This window comes from Pseudophryne corroboree, chromosome 6, assembly GCF_028390025.1.
Source record: "Pseudophryne corroboree isolate aPseCor3 chromosome 6, aPseCor3.hap2, whole genome shotgun sequence".
NCBI lineage: Eukaryota > Metazoa > Chordata > Amphibia > Anura > Myobatrachidae > Pseudophryne > Pseudophryne corroboree.
In genome coordinates, this window is record NC_086449.1 from 721,960,233 (window position 1) to 721,975,804 (window position 15,572).

At 43.8% G+C, this 15,572-nt stretch overlaps 1 protein-coding gene across 3 annotated transcripts in view; it reads right to left on the bottom strand.

Moving 5' to 3' along the window:
- Positions 1-15,572, bottom strand: part of EBF1 (EBF transcription factor 1) — a 449,014-nt gene that overhangs the window by 122,487 nt on the left and 310,955 nt on the right. For all 3 annotated transcript variants that reach the window (XM_063928403.1, XM_063928404.1, XM_063928402.1), the window contains exon 7: positions 9,411-9,492. In XM_063928403.1, coding sequence (XP_063784473.1) covers positions 9,411-9,492 — 82 coding nt within the window. The remainder of the gene's footprint in view (positions 1-9,410; positions 9,493-15,572) is intronic.

Here is a 15,572-nt window from a genome sequence, read left to right on the forward strand (position 1 = left end):
AAATAGCTGAAATGATGAAAGCCTTTGGAAATGCTGGCTTACATACAGAAGAGCATATCTGTGGCTTACAGGACTTTTTTCAGTTTTTAAAAGCGACAGTGACACCCAACCTCGCCTAAAACTACATCTTCCACCTTGTGTTTTATTCTCCATCTGCCTCCACACTGTACCGTGGGGATCAGTGCCAGGGCTGCATGATCCAGGGTGTATCCCATCAGTGCTGGGGGAGCTATGAACTCAGGACAGATAGGGTGGAGCAGTGCAGCCAGCAGTGTAATTTATAGATGACACCCACATACAAGTCATCTAATGATTTAACTGACATTTAAAAGAGTGACTGTCTCATTAATGCAACACAATATTTGGATTAAGAAAACAGATGATGATAACTACAAAGGTTTAGCTGGTGGAAATCCTGAATTGTGTTGTTCTAGTACAACCATTGGCCCGAATCATCTGATCTGTGATCTTCGAGATGCCAACTGGGACTTGTGGAAATTGTGGCTGTATGCAGGGGTGGTTTTAGAAAGGAGGGGGCCGTGTGCAGACTCCGTGTGGGACCCTCTGCGGCGCAGTAGACTGGTATAGTGCTAGAAACTACGGACATGCTCAGGACTGGGAACAGGGTGCCCGCGCCATATTCCTGGTGAAATCTCTGCTGTGCATGCACAAATCTGCTGCAAAACAACTGCTGCCTGCACCATGTTCTTGGTGATTTCTGTTGCTGCTGCAGTGCCAACACAGCACTCTAGAGAGGCAAATATTAAACATAAGTGCAGGGTGCTGCGGTATGCACACCCTGCACCCGTTATAGAAAGTCAATGGCTGGATGAAGATCATTATTTGACTATGCACATGGTTACCTCCTGACACTTAATGATTATGGTGTAAAAGATGTGGAAATGAGCGCCTGAAATTTTTCGGGTTTTGTGTTTTGGTTTTGGGTTCGGTTCCGCGGCCGTGTTTTGGGTTCGAACGCGTTTTGGCAAAACCTCACCGAATTTTTTTTGTCGGATTCGGGTGTGTTTTGGATTCGGGTGTTTTTTTCAAAAAACACTAAAAAACAGCTTAAATCATAGAATTTGGGGGTCATTTTGATCCCAAAGTATTATTAACCTCAAAAACCATAATTTACACTCATTTTCAGTCTATTCTGAATACCTCACACCTCACAATATTATTTTTAGTCCTAAAATTTGCACCGAGGTCGCTGTGTGAGTAAGATAAGCGACCCTAGTGGCCGACACAAACACCGGGCCCATCTAGGAGTGGCACTGCAGTGTCACGCAGGATGTCCCTTCCAAAAAACCCTCCCCAAACAGCACATGACGCAAAGAAAAAAAGAGGCGCAATGAGGTAGCTGTGTGAGTAAGATTAGCGACCCTAGTGGCCGACACAAACACCGGGCCCATCTAGGAGTGGCACTGCAGTGTCACGCAGGATGGCCCTTCCAAAAAACCCTCCCCAAACCGCACATGACGCAAAGAAAAAAAGAGGCGCAATGAGGTAGCTGTGTGAGTAAGATTAGCGACCCTAGTGGCCGACACAAACACCGGGCCCATCTAGGAGTGGCACTGCAGTGTCACGCAGGATGTCCCTTCCAAAAAACCCTCCCCAAACAGCACATGACGCAAAGAAAAAAAGAGGCGCAATGAGGTAGCTGTGTGAGTAAGATTAGCGACCCTAGTGGCCGACACAAACACCGGGCCCATCTAGGAGTGGCACTGCAGTGTCACGCAGGATGTCCCTTCCAAAAAACCCTCCCCAAACAGCACATGACGCAAAGAAAAAAAGAGGCGCAATGAGGTAGCTGACTGTGTGAGTAAGATTAGCGACCCTAGTGGCCGACACAAACACCGGGCCCATCTAGGAGTGGCACTGCAGTGTCACGCAGGATGTCCCTTCCAAAAAACCCTCCCCAATCAGCACATGATGCAAAGAAAAAGAAAAGAAAAAAGAGGTGCAAGATGGAATTGTCCTTGGGCCCTCCCACCCACCCTTATGTTGTATAAACAAAACAGGACATGCACACTTTAACCAACCCATCATTTCAGTGACAGGGTCTGCCACACGACTGTGACTGATATGACGGGTTGGTTTGGACCCCCCCCAAAAAAGAAGCAATTAATCTCTCCTTGCACAAACTGGCTCTACAGAGGCAAGATGTCCACCTCATCTTCACCCTCCGATATATCACCGTGTACATCCCCCTCCTCACAGATTATCAATTCGTCCCCACTGGAATCCACCATCTCAGCTCCCTGTGTACTTTGTGGAGGCAATTGCTGCTGGTCAATGTCTCCGCGGAGGAATTGATAATAATTCATTTTAATGAACATCATCTTCTCCACATTTTCTGGATGTAACCTCGTACGCCGATTGCTGACAAGGTGAGCGGCGGCACTAAACACTCTTTCGGAGTACACACTTGTGGGAGGGCAACTTAGGTAGAATAAAGCCAGTTTGTGCAAGGGCCTCCAAATTGCCTCTTTTTCCTGCCAGTATAAGTACGGACTGTGTGACGTGCCTACTTGGATGCGGTCACTCATATAATCCTCCACCATTCTATCAATGTTGAGAGAATCATATGCAGTGACAGTAGACGACATGTCCGTAATCGTTGTCAGGTCCTTCAGTCCGGACCAGATGTCAGCATCAGCAGTCGCTCCAGACTGCCCTGCATCACCGCCAGCGGGTGGGCTCGGAATTCTGAGCCTTTTCCTCGCACCCCCAGTTGCGGGAGAATGTGAAGGAGGAGATGTTGACAGGTCGCGTTCCGCTTGACTTGACAATTTTGTCACCAGCAGGTCTTTCAACCCCAGCAGACCTGTGTCTGCCGGAAAGAGAGATCCAAGGTAGGCTTTAAATCTAGGATCGAGCACGGTGGCCAAAATGTAGTGCTCTGATTTCAACAGATTGACCACCCGTGAATCCTTGTTAAGCGAATTAAGGGCTGCATCCACAAGTCCCACATGCCTAGCGGAATCGCTCCCTTTTAGCTCCTTCTTCAATGCCTCCAGCTTCTTCTGCAAAAGCCTGATGAGGGGAATGACCTGACTCAGGCTGGCAGTGTCTGAACTGACTTCACGTGTGGCAAGTTCAAAGGGCATCAGAACCTTGCACAACGTTGAAATCATTCTCCACTGCACTTGAGACAGGTGCATTCCACCTACTATATCGTGCTCAATTGTATAGGCTTGAATGGCCTTTTGCTGCTCCTCCAACCTCTGAAGCATATAGAGGGTTGAATTCCACCTCGTTACCACTTCTTGCTTCAGATGATGGCAGGGCAGGTTCAGTAGTTTTTGGTGGTGCTCCAGTCTTCTGTACGTGGTGCCTGTACGCCGAAAGTGTCCCGCAATTTTTCTGGCCACCGACAGCATCTCTTGCACGCCCCTGTCGTTTTTGAAAAAATTCTGCACCACCAAATTCAAGGTATGTGCAAAACATGAGACGTGCTGGAATTTGCCCATATTTAATGCACACACAATATTGCTGGCGTTGTCCGATGCCACAAATCCACAGGAGAGTCCAATTGGGGTAAGCCATTCCGCGATGATCTTCCTCAGTTGCCGTAAGAGGTTTTCAGCTGTGTGCGTATTCTGGAAAGCGGTGATACAAAGCGTAGCCTGCCTAGGAAAGAGTTGGCGTTTGCGAGATGCTGCTACTGGTGCCGCCGCTGCTGTTCTTGCGGCGGGAGTCCATACATCTACCCAGTGGGCTGTCACAGTCATATAGTCCTGACCCTGCCCTGCTCCACTTGTCCACATGTCCGTGGTTAAGTGGACATTGGGTACAACTGCATTTTTTAGGACACTGGTGAGTCTTTTTCTGACGTCCGTGTACATTCTCGGTATCGCCTGCCTAGAGAAGTGGAACCTAGATGGTATTTGGTAACGGGGGCACACTGCCTCAATAAATTGTCTAGTTCCCTGTGAACTAACGGCGGATACCGGACGCACGTCTAACACCAACATAGTTGTCAAGGACTCAGTTATCCGCTTTGCAGTAGGATGACTGCTGTGATATTTCATCTTCCTCGCAAAGGACTGTTGAACAGTCAATTGCTTACTGGAAGTAGTACAAGTGGGCTTACGACTTCCCCTCTGGGATGACCATCGACTCCCAGCGGCAACAACAGCAGCGCCAGCAGCAGTAGGCGTTACACGCAAGGATGCATCGGAGGAATCCCAGGCAGGAGAGGACTCGTCAGAATTGCCAGTGACATGGCCTGCAGGACTATTGGCATTCCTGGGGAAGGAGGAAATTGACACTGAGGGAGTTGGTGGGGTGGTTTGCGTGAGCTTGGTTACAAGAGGAAGGGATTTACTGGTCAGTGGACTGCTTCCGCTGTCACCCAAAGTTTTTGAACTTGTCACTGACTTATTATGAATGCGCTGCAGGTGACGTATAAGGGAGGATGTTCCGAGGTGGTTAACGTCCTTACCCCTACTTATTACAGCTTGACAAAGGGAACACACGGCTTGACACCTGTTGTCCGCATTTCTGGTGAAATACCTCCACACCGAAGAGCTGATTTTTTTGGTATTTTCACCTGGCATGTCAACGGCCATATTCCTCCCACGGACAACAGGTGTCTCCCCGGGTGCCTGACTTAAACAAACCACCTCACCATCAGAATCCTCCTGGTCAATTTCCTCCCCAGCGCCAGCAACACCCATATCCTCCTCATCCTGGTGTACTTCAACACTGACATCTTCAATCTGACTATCAGGAACTGGACTGCGGGTGCTCCTTCCAGCACTTGCAGGGGGCGTGCAAATGGTGGAAGGCGCATGCTCTTCACGTCCAGTGTTGGGAAGGTCAGGCATCGCAACCGACACAATTGGACTCTCCTTGTGGATTTGGGATTTCGAAGAATGCACAGTTCTTTGCTGTGCTGCTTTTGCCAGCTTGAGTCTTTTCATTTTTCTAGCGAGAGGCTGAGTGCTTCCATCCTCATGTGAAGCTGAACCACTAGCCATGAACATAGGCCAGGGCCTCAGCCGTTCCTTGCCACTCCGTGTGGTAAATGGCATATTGGCAAGTTTACGCTTCTCCTCCGACAATTTTATTTTAGGTTTTGGAGTCCTTTTTTTACTGATATTTGGTGTTTTGGATTTGACATGCTCTGTACTATGACATTGGGCATCGGCCTTGGCAGACGACGTTGCTGGCATTTCATCGTCTCGGCCATGACTAGTGGCAGCAGCTTCAGCACGAGGTGGAAGTGGATCTTGATCTTTCCCTAATTTTGGAACCTCAACATTTTTGTTCTCCATATTTTAATAGGCACAACTAAAAGGCACCACAATGGAGATGGATGGATTGGATACTAGTATACAATTATGGACGGGCTGCCGAGTGCCGACACAGAGGTAGCCACAGCCGTGAACTACCGCACTGTACTGTGTCTGCTGCTAATATATAGACTGGTTGATAAAGAGATAGTATACTCGTAACTAGTATGTATGTATAAAGAAAGAAAAAAAAACCACGGTTAGGTGGTATATACAATTATGGACGGGCTGCCGAGTGCCGACACAGAGGTAGCCACAGCCGTGAACTACCGCACTGTACTGTGTCTGCTGCTAATATATAGACTGGTTGATAAAGAGATAGTATACTCGTAACTAGTATGTATGTATAAAGAAAGAAAAAAAAACCACGGTTAGGTGGTATATACAATTATGGACGGGCTGCCGAGTGCCGACACAGAGGTAGCCACAGCCGTGTACTACCGCACTGCACTGTGTCTGCTGCTAATATAGACTGGTTGATAAAGAGATAGTATACTCGTAACTAGTATGTATGTATAAAGAAAGAAAAAAAAACCACGGTTAGGTGGTATATACAATTATGGACGGGCTGCCGAGTGCCGACACAGAGGTAGCCACAGCCGTGAACTACCGCACTGTACTGTGTCTGCTGCTAATATATAGACTGGTTGATAAAGAGATAGTATACTCGTAACTAGTATGTATGTATAAAGAAAGAAAAAAAAAACACGGTTAGGTGGTATATACAATTATGGACGGGCTGCCGAGTGCCGACACAGAGGTAGCCACAGCCGTGAACTACCGCACTGTACTGTGTCTGCTGCTAATATATAGACTGGTTGATAAAGAGATAGTATACTCGTAACTAGTATGTATGTATAAAGAAAGAAAAAAAAACCACGGTTAGGTGGTATATACAATTATGGACGGGCTGCCGAGTGCCGACACAGAGGTAGCCACAGCCGTGAACTACCGCACTGTACTGTGTCTGCTGCTAATATATAGACTGGTTGATAAAGAGATAGTATACTCGTAACTAGTATGTATGTATAAAGAAAGAAAAAAAAACCACGGTTAGGTGGTATATACAAGTATGGACGGGCTGCCGAGTGCCGACACAGAGGTAGCCACAGCCGTGAACTACCGCACTGTACTGTGTCTGCTGCTAATATAGACTGGTTGATAAAGAGATAGTATACTCGTAACTAGTATGTATGTATAAAGAAAGAAAAAAAAACCACGGTTAGGTGGTATATACAATTATGGACGGGCTGCCGAGTGCCGACACAGAGGTAGCCACAGCCGTGAACTACCGCACTGTACTGTGTCTGCTGCTAATATATAGACTGGTTGATAAAGAGATAGTATACTCGTAACTAGTATGTATGTATAAAGAAAGAAAAAAAAACCACGGTTAGGTGGTATATACAATTATGGACGGGCTGCCGAGTGCCGACACAGAGGTAGCCACAGCCGTGAACTACCGCACTGTACTGTGTCTGCTGCTAATATATAGACTGGTTGATAAAGAGATAGTATACTCGTAACTAGTATGTATGTATAAAGAAAGAAAGAAAAAACCACGGTTAGGTGGTATATACCATTATGGACGGGCTGCCGAGTGCCGACACAGAGGTAGCCACAGCCGTGAACTACCGCACTGTACTGTGTCTGCTGCTAATATAGACTGGTTGATAAAGAGATAGTATACTACTAATATTATATATACTGGTGGTCAGGTCACTGGTCACTAGTCACACTGGCAGTGGCACTCCTGCAGCAAAAGTGTGCACTGTTTAATTTTAATATAATATTATGTACTCCTGGCTCCTGCTATAACCTATAACTGGCACTGCAGTAGTGCTCCCCAGTCTCCCCCACAATTATAAGCTGTGTGAGCTGAGCAGTCAGACAGATATATAATATATATAGATGATGCAGCACACTGGCCTGAGCCTGAGCAGTGCACACAGATATGGTATGTGACTGACTGAGTCACTGTGTGTATCGCTTTTTTCAGGCAGAGAACGGATATATTAAATAAACTGCACTGTGTGTCTGGTGGTCACTCACTATATAATATATTATGTACTCCTGGCTCCTGCTATAACCTATAACTGGCACTGCAGTAGTGCTCCCCAGTCTCCCCCACAATTATAAGCTGTGTGAGCTGAGCAGTCAGACAGATATATATAATATTATATATAGATAATAGATGATGCAGCACACTGGCCTGAGCCTGAGCAGTGCACACAGATATGGTATGTGACTGAGTCACTGTGTGCTGTGTATCGCTTTTTTCAGGCAGAGAACGGATTATAAATAAAACTGGTGGTCACTGGTCACTATCAGCAAAACTCTGCACTGTACTGAGTACTCCTAATGCTCCCCAAAATTAGTAAATCAAGTGTCTCTCTAATCTATTCTAAACGGAGAGGACGCCAGCCACGTCCTCTCCCTATCAATCTCAATGCACGTGTGAAAATGGCGGCGACGCGCGGCTCCTTATATAGAATCCGAGTCTCGCGATAGAATCCGAGCCTCGCGAGAATCCGACAGCGTCATGATGACGTTCGGGCGCGCTCGGGTTAACCGAGCAAGGCGGGAAGATCCGAGTCGCTCGGACCCGTGAAAAAAAACATGAAGTTCTGGCGGGTTCGGATTCAGAGAAACCGAACCCGCTCATCTCTAGTAGTTATAGCACATGCATCACCAAAGGGTATTTGGAGATCACTCGGGTGAACTTCATAAGAACTGCTCTACACTGATATAATATGTAAACTGCAATGGTGAGATAATATGAGGCCTAGGGGTGAGTGGGATCTGGCAATGCCAGGTCACTCTCCAAAGGTCCTCGCACCTCTTACAGAAGGGCAGGGGTCTGTGATGTCTTATGATGATCAAACATACAGCATGATCATGGTCATCTAACATAGAAATAATAAACTAATTACCTTTTTGTAATGTTAAAGCCATGTTTTTCTAAGTATACATGCTTCCTGGTAAGATAGTTCTCTTTTACTGTATGATGTTTATTGTATGTATCTATAGATCAGTGTTTCCCAACCTCGGTCTTCAAAGCACTCTAACAGTCCAGGTTTTAAGGCTAGCCAAATCGTGCACAGGAAATTAGTGCCTGTTGTTGTTATTTAACCATCTGTGCTGAAGCATGGATATCTTTAAAACCTGGTCTGTTAGTGCGACTTGAGGCTCACGGAAACACTGCTACTGTATATATGCACACTGTATTTATCTTTTGAGCATCTAAAGCCGGGGACATACTAGAACGATATCTTCATGAATTGTCATATTGGAACAACAAATCGTGAAGATTGTTCAGTGTGTACGCAGTATTGCGCGCCCTTTCGGGTCGCATATGAGATCTTCTGATTGGCTGTGCTGCACAGCCAATCAGACTATATCACATGCGGCAATTTGCAGTGTAATGAAGGACAGAACAAGGTATCGGCCTAGGGTGGTCATTCCAAGTTGATCGCTCGCTAGCAGTTTTTAGCAGCCGTGCAAACGCTATGCCGCCTCCCACTGGGAGTGTATTTTAGCTTAGCAGCGGTGCGAATGAAAGGATCGCAGAGCGGCGGCAAAGTTTTTTTGTGCAGTTTTAGAGTAGCTCAAAACCTACTCAGCGCTTGCGATGACTTCAGACTGTTCAGTTCCTGTTTTGACATCACAAACATGCCCTGCGTTTGCCAAGCCACGCCTGCGTTTTTCCTGGCACGCCTGCGTTTTTTCGAACACTCCCTGAAAACGGTCAGTTCACACCCAGAAATGCCCACTTCAAGTCAATAACTCTGCGGCCAGCAGTGCGACTGAAAAGCTTTACTAGACCCTGTGTGAAACTACATCGTTCGTTGTAATAGTACATCGCGCGTGCGCATTGCGCCGCATATGCATGCGCAGAAGCGCCTTTTTTTGCCTCATCGCTGCACAGCGAACGAATGCAGCTAGCGATCAACTCGGAATGACCACCTAAATGTACTGTATTAGAAATGGTCTCTTTATTTTTTGTATATTTTATGATGCACTCATTGGGTATGAAACTAAAATGAAACCAACCAATAGGTTAAGATATTTGTCAGTTACTGTACATATTAATAATATTTTTTGACTAACCTGAAATCTGCGCATGTCACGAGGGTTCCCTGCATTCTTCAGACAATTTTGGTTACACTTAAGAAAGAATTTCAGGAAGAATCTGCAAAAGGAAACAGAGAGGGTTATATAGACATTTGTCAGAAGGGTGTGTGGCTAGAAGTCATAACAGAAAATATAACATGGATAAACTATTTCCATTCATTCATTGAAATCTCATTAATAACGATTATACTGTTATGACTGAATTCTCTGGTAAAATAAACCAAAAAGAAAATAACAAAATGCCCCTTGACCAAAATTTCTATATTTTTTTTAAAGTTTAAATTAAGTTTTGATTTACCATTACAACAAAGGCTGACATTCCATTTTTTCTGCATCATAATTTAATATATAGTGAAGTGCCCAGTATTGACGTGAATAAATAAAATGTCAAGTTTATGTATTTACCGTTATTTTATTAATTTGTAAAGCAAATAATAGTAGTGATTTAGATCAATGTGTGTGTAAGGCCATTGTGCCTCTACAAGAGTCTTGAGATCTCACTTGCTCCATTGGGTTGTTCACTTTTGGACAATCCCACCTTAAATGTACACTATAGCCAGTATACAGTAGGTTAGGTGGTATTTGCTCCACTGAAACTCTCCCTCTTACCTGAACCCTCTCTGCTTTAGTAAAATTGAGCAGACTGCTTTAATTACAGGGGGCAGAATCAGACTGGGCCACCGGGTATACAGCAGAAACCCCAGGTGGGTCCTACTGCCTGGGGCCACACTCCTTCCTGTAAGGATCAGGTTCCAGATTGTGCACTTGAATTACATATTCTACATATGTGTTACGTTATACTGTACAGGACTATGGTGATTTTTCTACAGGGCATTCCTGTTACTAATATGGTACAGTATCATGCATGCACTAGCAATATTTACTATATATATTAATTAAGGGGCCCAGACCATGCACTCACTAATGGTTAGCCAAGCCTCTAAGCATGGGCCCCTACCACTGCATTCTCCCCGGTGGGACCTTCATGCCCCAGTCCGGCAATGAAAGGGGATAATAAATTAACTGTGTTTCATTTGTGATTATTAATATTATACACCTCCTTGTTTTCACAGGACGGTGAAAGACAACACACCACTGAAACTGAGAGGCAAAAACGACAGAGCTGACAACTGTAAAAAACATTGTCACTTTGTAAATCTATTAATTATATATTATCTTTCATTCATGAAAACTGAGACAAACACCTGACCCACCCAAACACCAATAACAATGATATACATATATTTAACTTAAAGCTTAGTTTGCTTTACATGGACAACACATGGATATGCGTGGCACATGCCAAAACGTGGGGGTATTAAGGGCAACCATTTCTGACATCATTCTATTGTCAGAGGGGTCAATTCAATTCAGCAACAGTTGAATAGCGCCGGGAATTAGCTCCCAACGCTAATCAATTCAGCTAAAGTTAAGTCGGAGAATGCCCGTTCTCGACGACTTAACAGGTAGTTTTGTCGGGAGAACGAGCATTCTCCGACTTAACTACCCGCGGTGATGCTGATTCCCGACAGAATCAACCTTGCGCTGGCCGCGTGGCAGCTCTTTTGTCGGTTTTCTTCTCTCACCCCCTGGGACTGAGAGAAGAATTCCCGACAATTGAGGGTAACTAGTCGCTGTATTGAATAGCGCCGGGAGCTAATTCCCGGCACTATTCAACTGTTGCTGAATTGAATCGACCCCAGAGAATAACTTCCTAAGGTCACCTCGGAATAATCTATTACCAAGGATATGACAAGAAGCCAGTTAATGAAGAAAACCCATTCAGTAAAGTAAAACAATATTTACAAACAAAAAATATATACAGGTTGAGTATACCATATCCAAAATGCTTGGGATCAGAAGTATTTTGGATATCGGATTTTTCCGTATTTTGGAATAATTGCATACCATAATGAGATATCATGGCGATGGGACCTGAGTCTAAGCACGGAATACATTTATGTTTCATATACACCTTATACACACATCCTGAAGGACTTATAATACAATATTTTTAATAAATTTGTATATTAAGTAAAGTTTGTGTACACTGAGCCATCAGAAAACAAAGGTTTCACTATCTCAGTCTCACTCAAAAAATTCCGTATTTCGGAATATTCCATATTTCGGAATATTTGGATATGGGATACTCAACCTGTATTTACAAATATGCGCTTAGAGTTATCAAATGACTGCGTCTCCATGTTATAATAAAGACTTTTTTGGGGTGGTGGGAGGGGGCAGAAAAGAACTGTTCCCCGGCTGGAGCTTGATGTTGCTCATAAACCCACTTGTATCAACTGTTATAACAAGCAAACTCCCTCTTTTTACTTTCAAATGAAGCTGTATCTATAGGTCAAAATAAGGAGCTCCGTTTCAATTTCAACATATTCCGCTAGTTCCCGATTAATAGATTATGGACCAGTCTCCCCATAAAAACATATCCGGTGACACCACATTTGGCAAAACTTCTGTATTACTGATGCCAGATACCTATTTTTTGTTACCTGCAGCTATATAAGCTACTGCAAACAAACATAACACAGCAATAACATTATTGGTAACTCATTAAAGAGGGTTAGTATCGATATCCCAGCACACAGGATCCCGATGATTAGAATGTCATCAGCGGCATCCCGATTTTCAACATTTAGATGGATTTTGTTATTTTAACCCTAAACCTAAGTCACCCCTCCTGCAGCCTAACCCTAACCCTTTGCAGCCTAACCCTAACCCTTTACAGCCTAACTCCAAACCTAACCCAAATCAGAACCCTAACCATAATCATATTGAGAAAATACAGTATACCTCGCCCCAGAAGGGATGTATAGTGGTCTGGTGTATGGAAGCTTTAAGACACATTAATGAGCAAACTGATAACACTCTGGTACAGTGACAACGAAGTGAAAGGATTTGCCCATCATTATTTTTATAGCGCATGTGAAAAAGCCCTAAACATCCAAGTTCATTCAGCTTTACAGCACCAGACAGTTCAGTACTAGGAAATGTATGGAATAATATGCAAATAATCTATTTGCTAAGGGCTGTTTTTACTTGCTTGGATTTGTTGTACGTTACAGTAACCTTACTGGGTGTTTTATTGCAGGCACGTATCATTACAAACTCGGTAACAATTACAAGGTTGTGACAGACAAGTATTATCATCTCTGCCTAGAACCTGAGAAATACTGGCAAGTGCTTCAGCCAAATAAGAGGGGAGGTCACCACACACCCCACCTGGCTAACTTTGCTGTCAGCACTCTCTCATTCGCAAACCAGCATGTAAATCACACAGACACCAGATACTCAGTGTATCCCAGAGTGAGAAGAAGACGGCTGGCAGAACACAGCAATGTTTCTCTTCCCTATCACAACCTCACCAAACTATTCTGTCAGGAGCCCAACCCTACCATACATAACTGCTTAGAGAGGTTGTAATAAAAGTTTACTTAAAAAGATGACCTTAATGAACACACAGCGGGACGATGGCTATAAGTCTATCCCATGCACAGAAAACATCAGAGCACAGAACAAACAAATCAACAAATCTAACCGCACAGAACAAAAATATCCAAATAAATTATATATATATATATATATATATATATACACACACACACACATATATATATATATATATATATATATTGTCCAGGGACTGGCACTCACTTGATTAATGATAACTGCAGCCGGTGCCCTCACAAATAGCACAATACCTCCCCTTTGGGGAGGCATATATATATATATATATATATATATATATATATATTTATTCAGTCCACATGTAGCAGGCAGAAAAAAAAGACCAGCACACCAATAATAAGATTTTTCAAGTATTTATCCCTTCAGCAGCCCGCATTCCTCAAGAGCCTCACCTCTCTCTCTCTCTCTCTCTCTCTCTCTCTTTATATATAAATATATATACACACATACACACACACACACACACACACACACACACACACACACACACACACACACACACACACGTTGAGTATCCGATATCCAAATATTCTGAAATACGGAATATTCCAAAATACAGAATTTTTTGAGCAAGACTGAGATAGTGAAAGCTTTGTTTTCTGATGGCTCAATGTACTCAAACTTTGTTTAATACACAAAATTATTAAAAATATTGTATTAAATTACCTTCAGGTCAAGGTGTATATGAAACATAAATGAATTGTGTGAATGTACACACACTTTGTTTAATGCACTAAGTTATTAAAAATATTGGCTAAAATTACCTTCAGGCTGTGTGTATAAGGTGTATACCATAATGAGATATCATGTGCTTAGACTTGGGTCCCATCGCCTTGATATCTCATTATGATATGCAATTATTCCAAAATACGGAAAAATCTGATATCCAAAATACTTCTCGTCCCAAGCATTTTGGATAAGGGATACTCAACCTGTGTATACATATATATTGGCCCTCATTCCGAGTCGTTCGCTCGGTAATTTTCATCGCATCGCAGTGAAATTCCGCTTAGCACGCATGCGCAATATTCGCACTGCGACTGCGCCAAGTAATTTTACAATGAAGATAGTATTTTTACTCACGGCTTTTTCTTCGCTCCGGCGATCGTAGTGTGATTGACAGGAAATGGGTGTTACTGGGCGGAAACACTGCGTTTTAGGGGCGTGTGGATAAAAACGCTACCGTTTCCGGAAAAAACGCAGGAGTGGCTGGAGAAACGGGGGAGTGTCTGGGCGAACGCTGGGTGTGTTTATGACGTCAAACCAGGAACGACAAGCACTGAACTGATCGCAGATGCCGAGTAAGTGTGGAGCTACTCAGAAACTGCTAAGTAGTTTGTAATCGCAATATTGCGAATACATCGGTCGCAATTTTAAGAAGCTAAGATACACTCCCAGTAGGCGGCGGCTTAGCGTGAGCAACTCTGCTAAATTCGCCTTGCGAGCGATCAACTCGGAATGAGGGCCATACTGTCTATCAGTGACGTGCAGTGAGGTCACTGTATCACAGGTGCCTCACGTCTGGTCTCTCTCTAACAGTCCTTGTATACTGATGTGCTTAGTAAAAACTGCATAAGGGTGCTGACTAGCATATCCATTAAAGTTATCTGAAGGTGTCCATTTATCCTTAAAAAGAGTGAAAGGATTGTAAAATGTGCTGTCATCCCTATTAGCTCAAGAGTCTCTACAGTTCTTTTTTTGGATAAATATTTGTGTATGTCATGACTGGTATGCCATAAGGGGTGGATGAAATGATTGCGTGTCTTAGAACAGAACAGAGATACAGTGCCCTCTCTCCTCACCCCTGTCACTGCAGTGGTACGTTCTGTTCCACTAATACTCTACAGTCAGTGTATTGCATCGTCTCCGCTGCTCATGCAGAGTGAGGGGTCACTGCCTTACTAGAAATGTGACAGGCCCAGTACTTTATTATCACATTAGCACAGGGAAGAAGCCACATAATTAACAGAACTTATCTTCATTTACTTGCTGAAAGCTGTAATATTCAATCATGCGCTGCTGCCTAATTGCTTTGTCTGCCTTTAACCGATTTTCACAACACAGGAGTGGATGACGGGCGGTTAGGGATGCGCTCCATAGGCTGCTGTTAGTGATATTTCTGCACAATCACCCAGGGTTAAAGAAGTTTTCTGTTTATAAGCCCATTTCGTTCATTTCATACATACATATCTAAACAGGTTCATTCCCTCCATTATTTTAAATGGTCACATTACAGATCTTTACACTGATACAATGTTGGTTATGTTGGAAACATGTGCATGTAAGCTGCCAGCCCTTTGCATTTATACCATAAAGCAGGGATGGGGAACCTTCAGCCCTCCAGCTGTTGTTGAACTACACATACCAGCATGCCTTGCTACAGTTTTGCTATTTGGCCATTCTAAAACTGTTGCAGGACATGTTGGGATAAAGGAAGGCTCTGGGGTCCTGTTGAAGAATTTTTCCATATAAATCTATATATTAAAAGTCAACAGAGGAACAAGGGAATTTGTACTGCCAAAACGGACAGCCAAGGGTTCTGCTAGACCACACTGGAACCCAACCCATCTCACAAATAGTCCTATCATGAGTAACTATTGGTGTTCTTCATTGGTTCACAAAAAATGCCTGTATATGTAGGCCAGTATTGCAGTG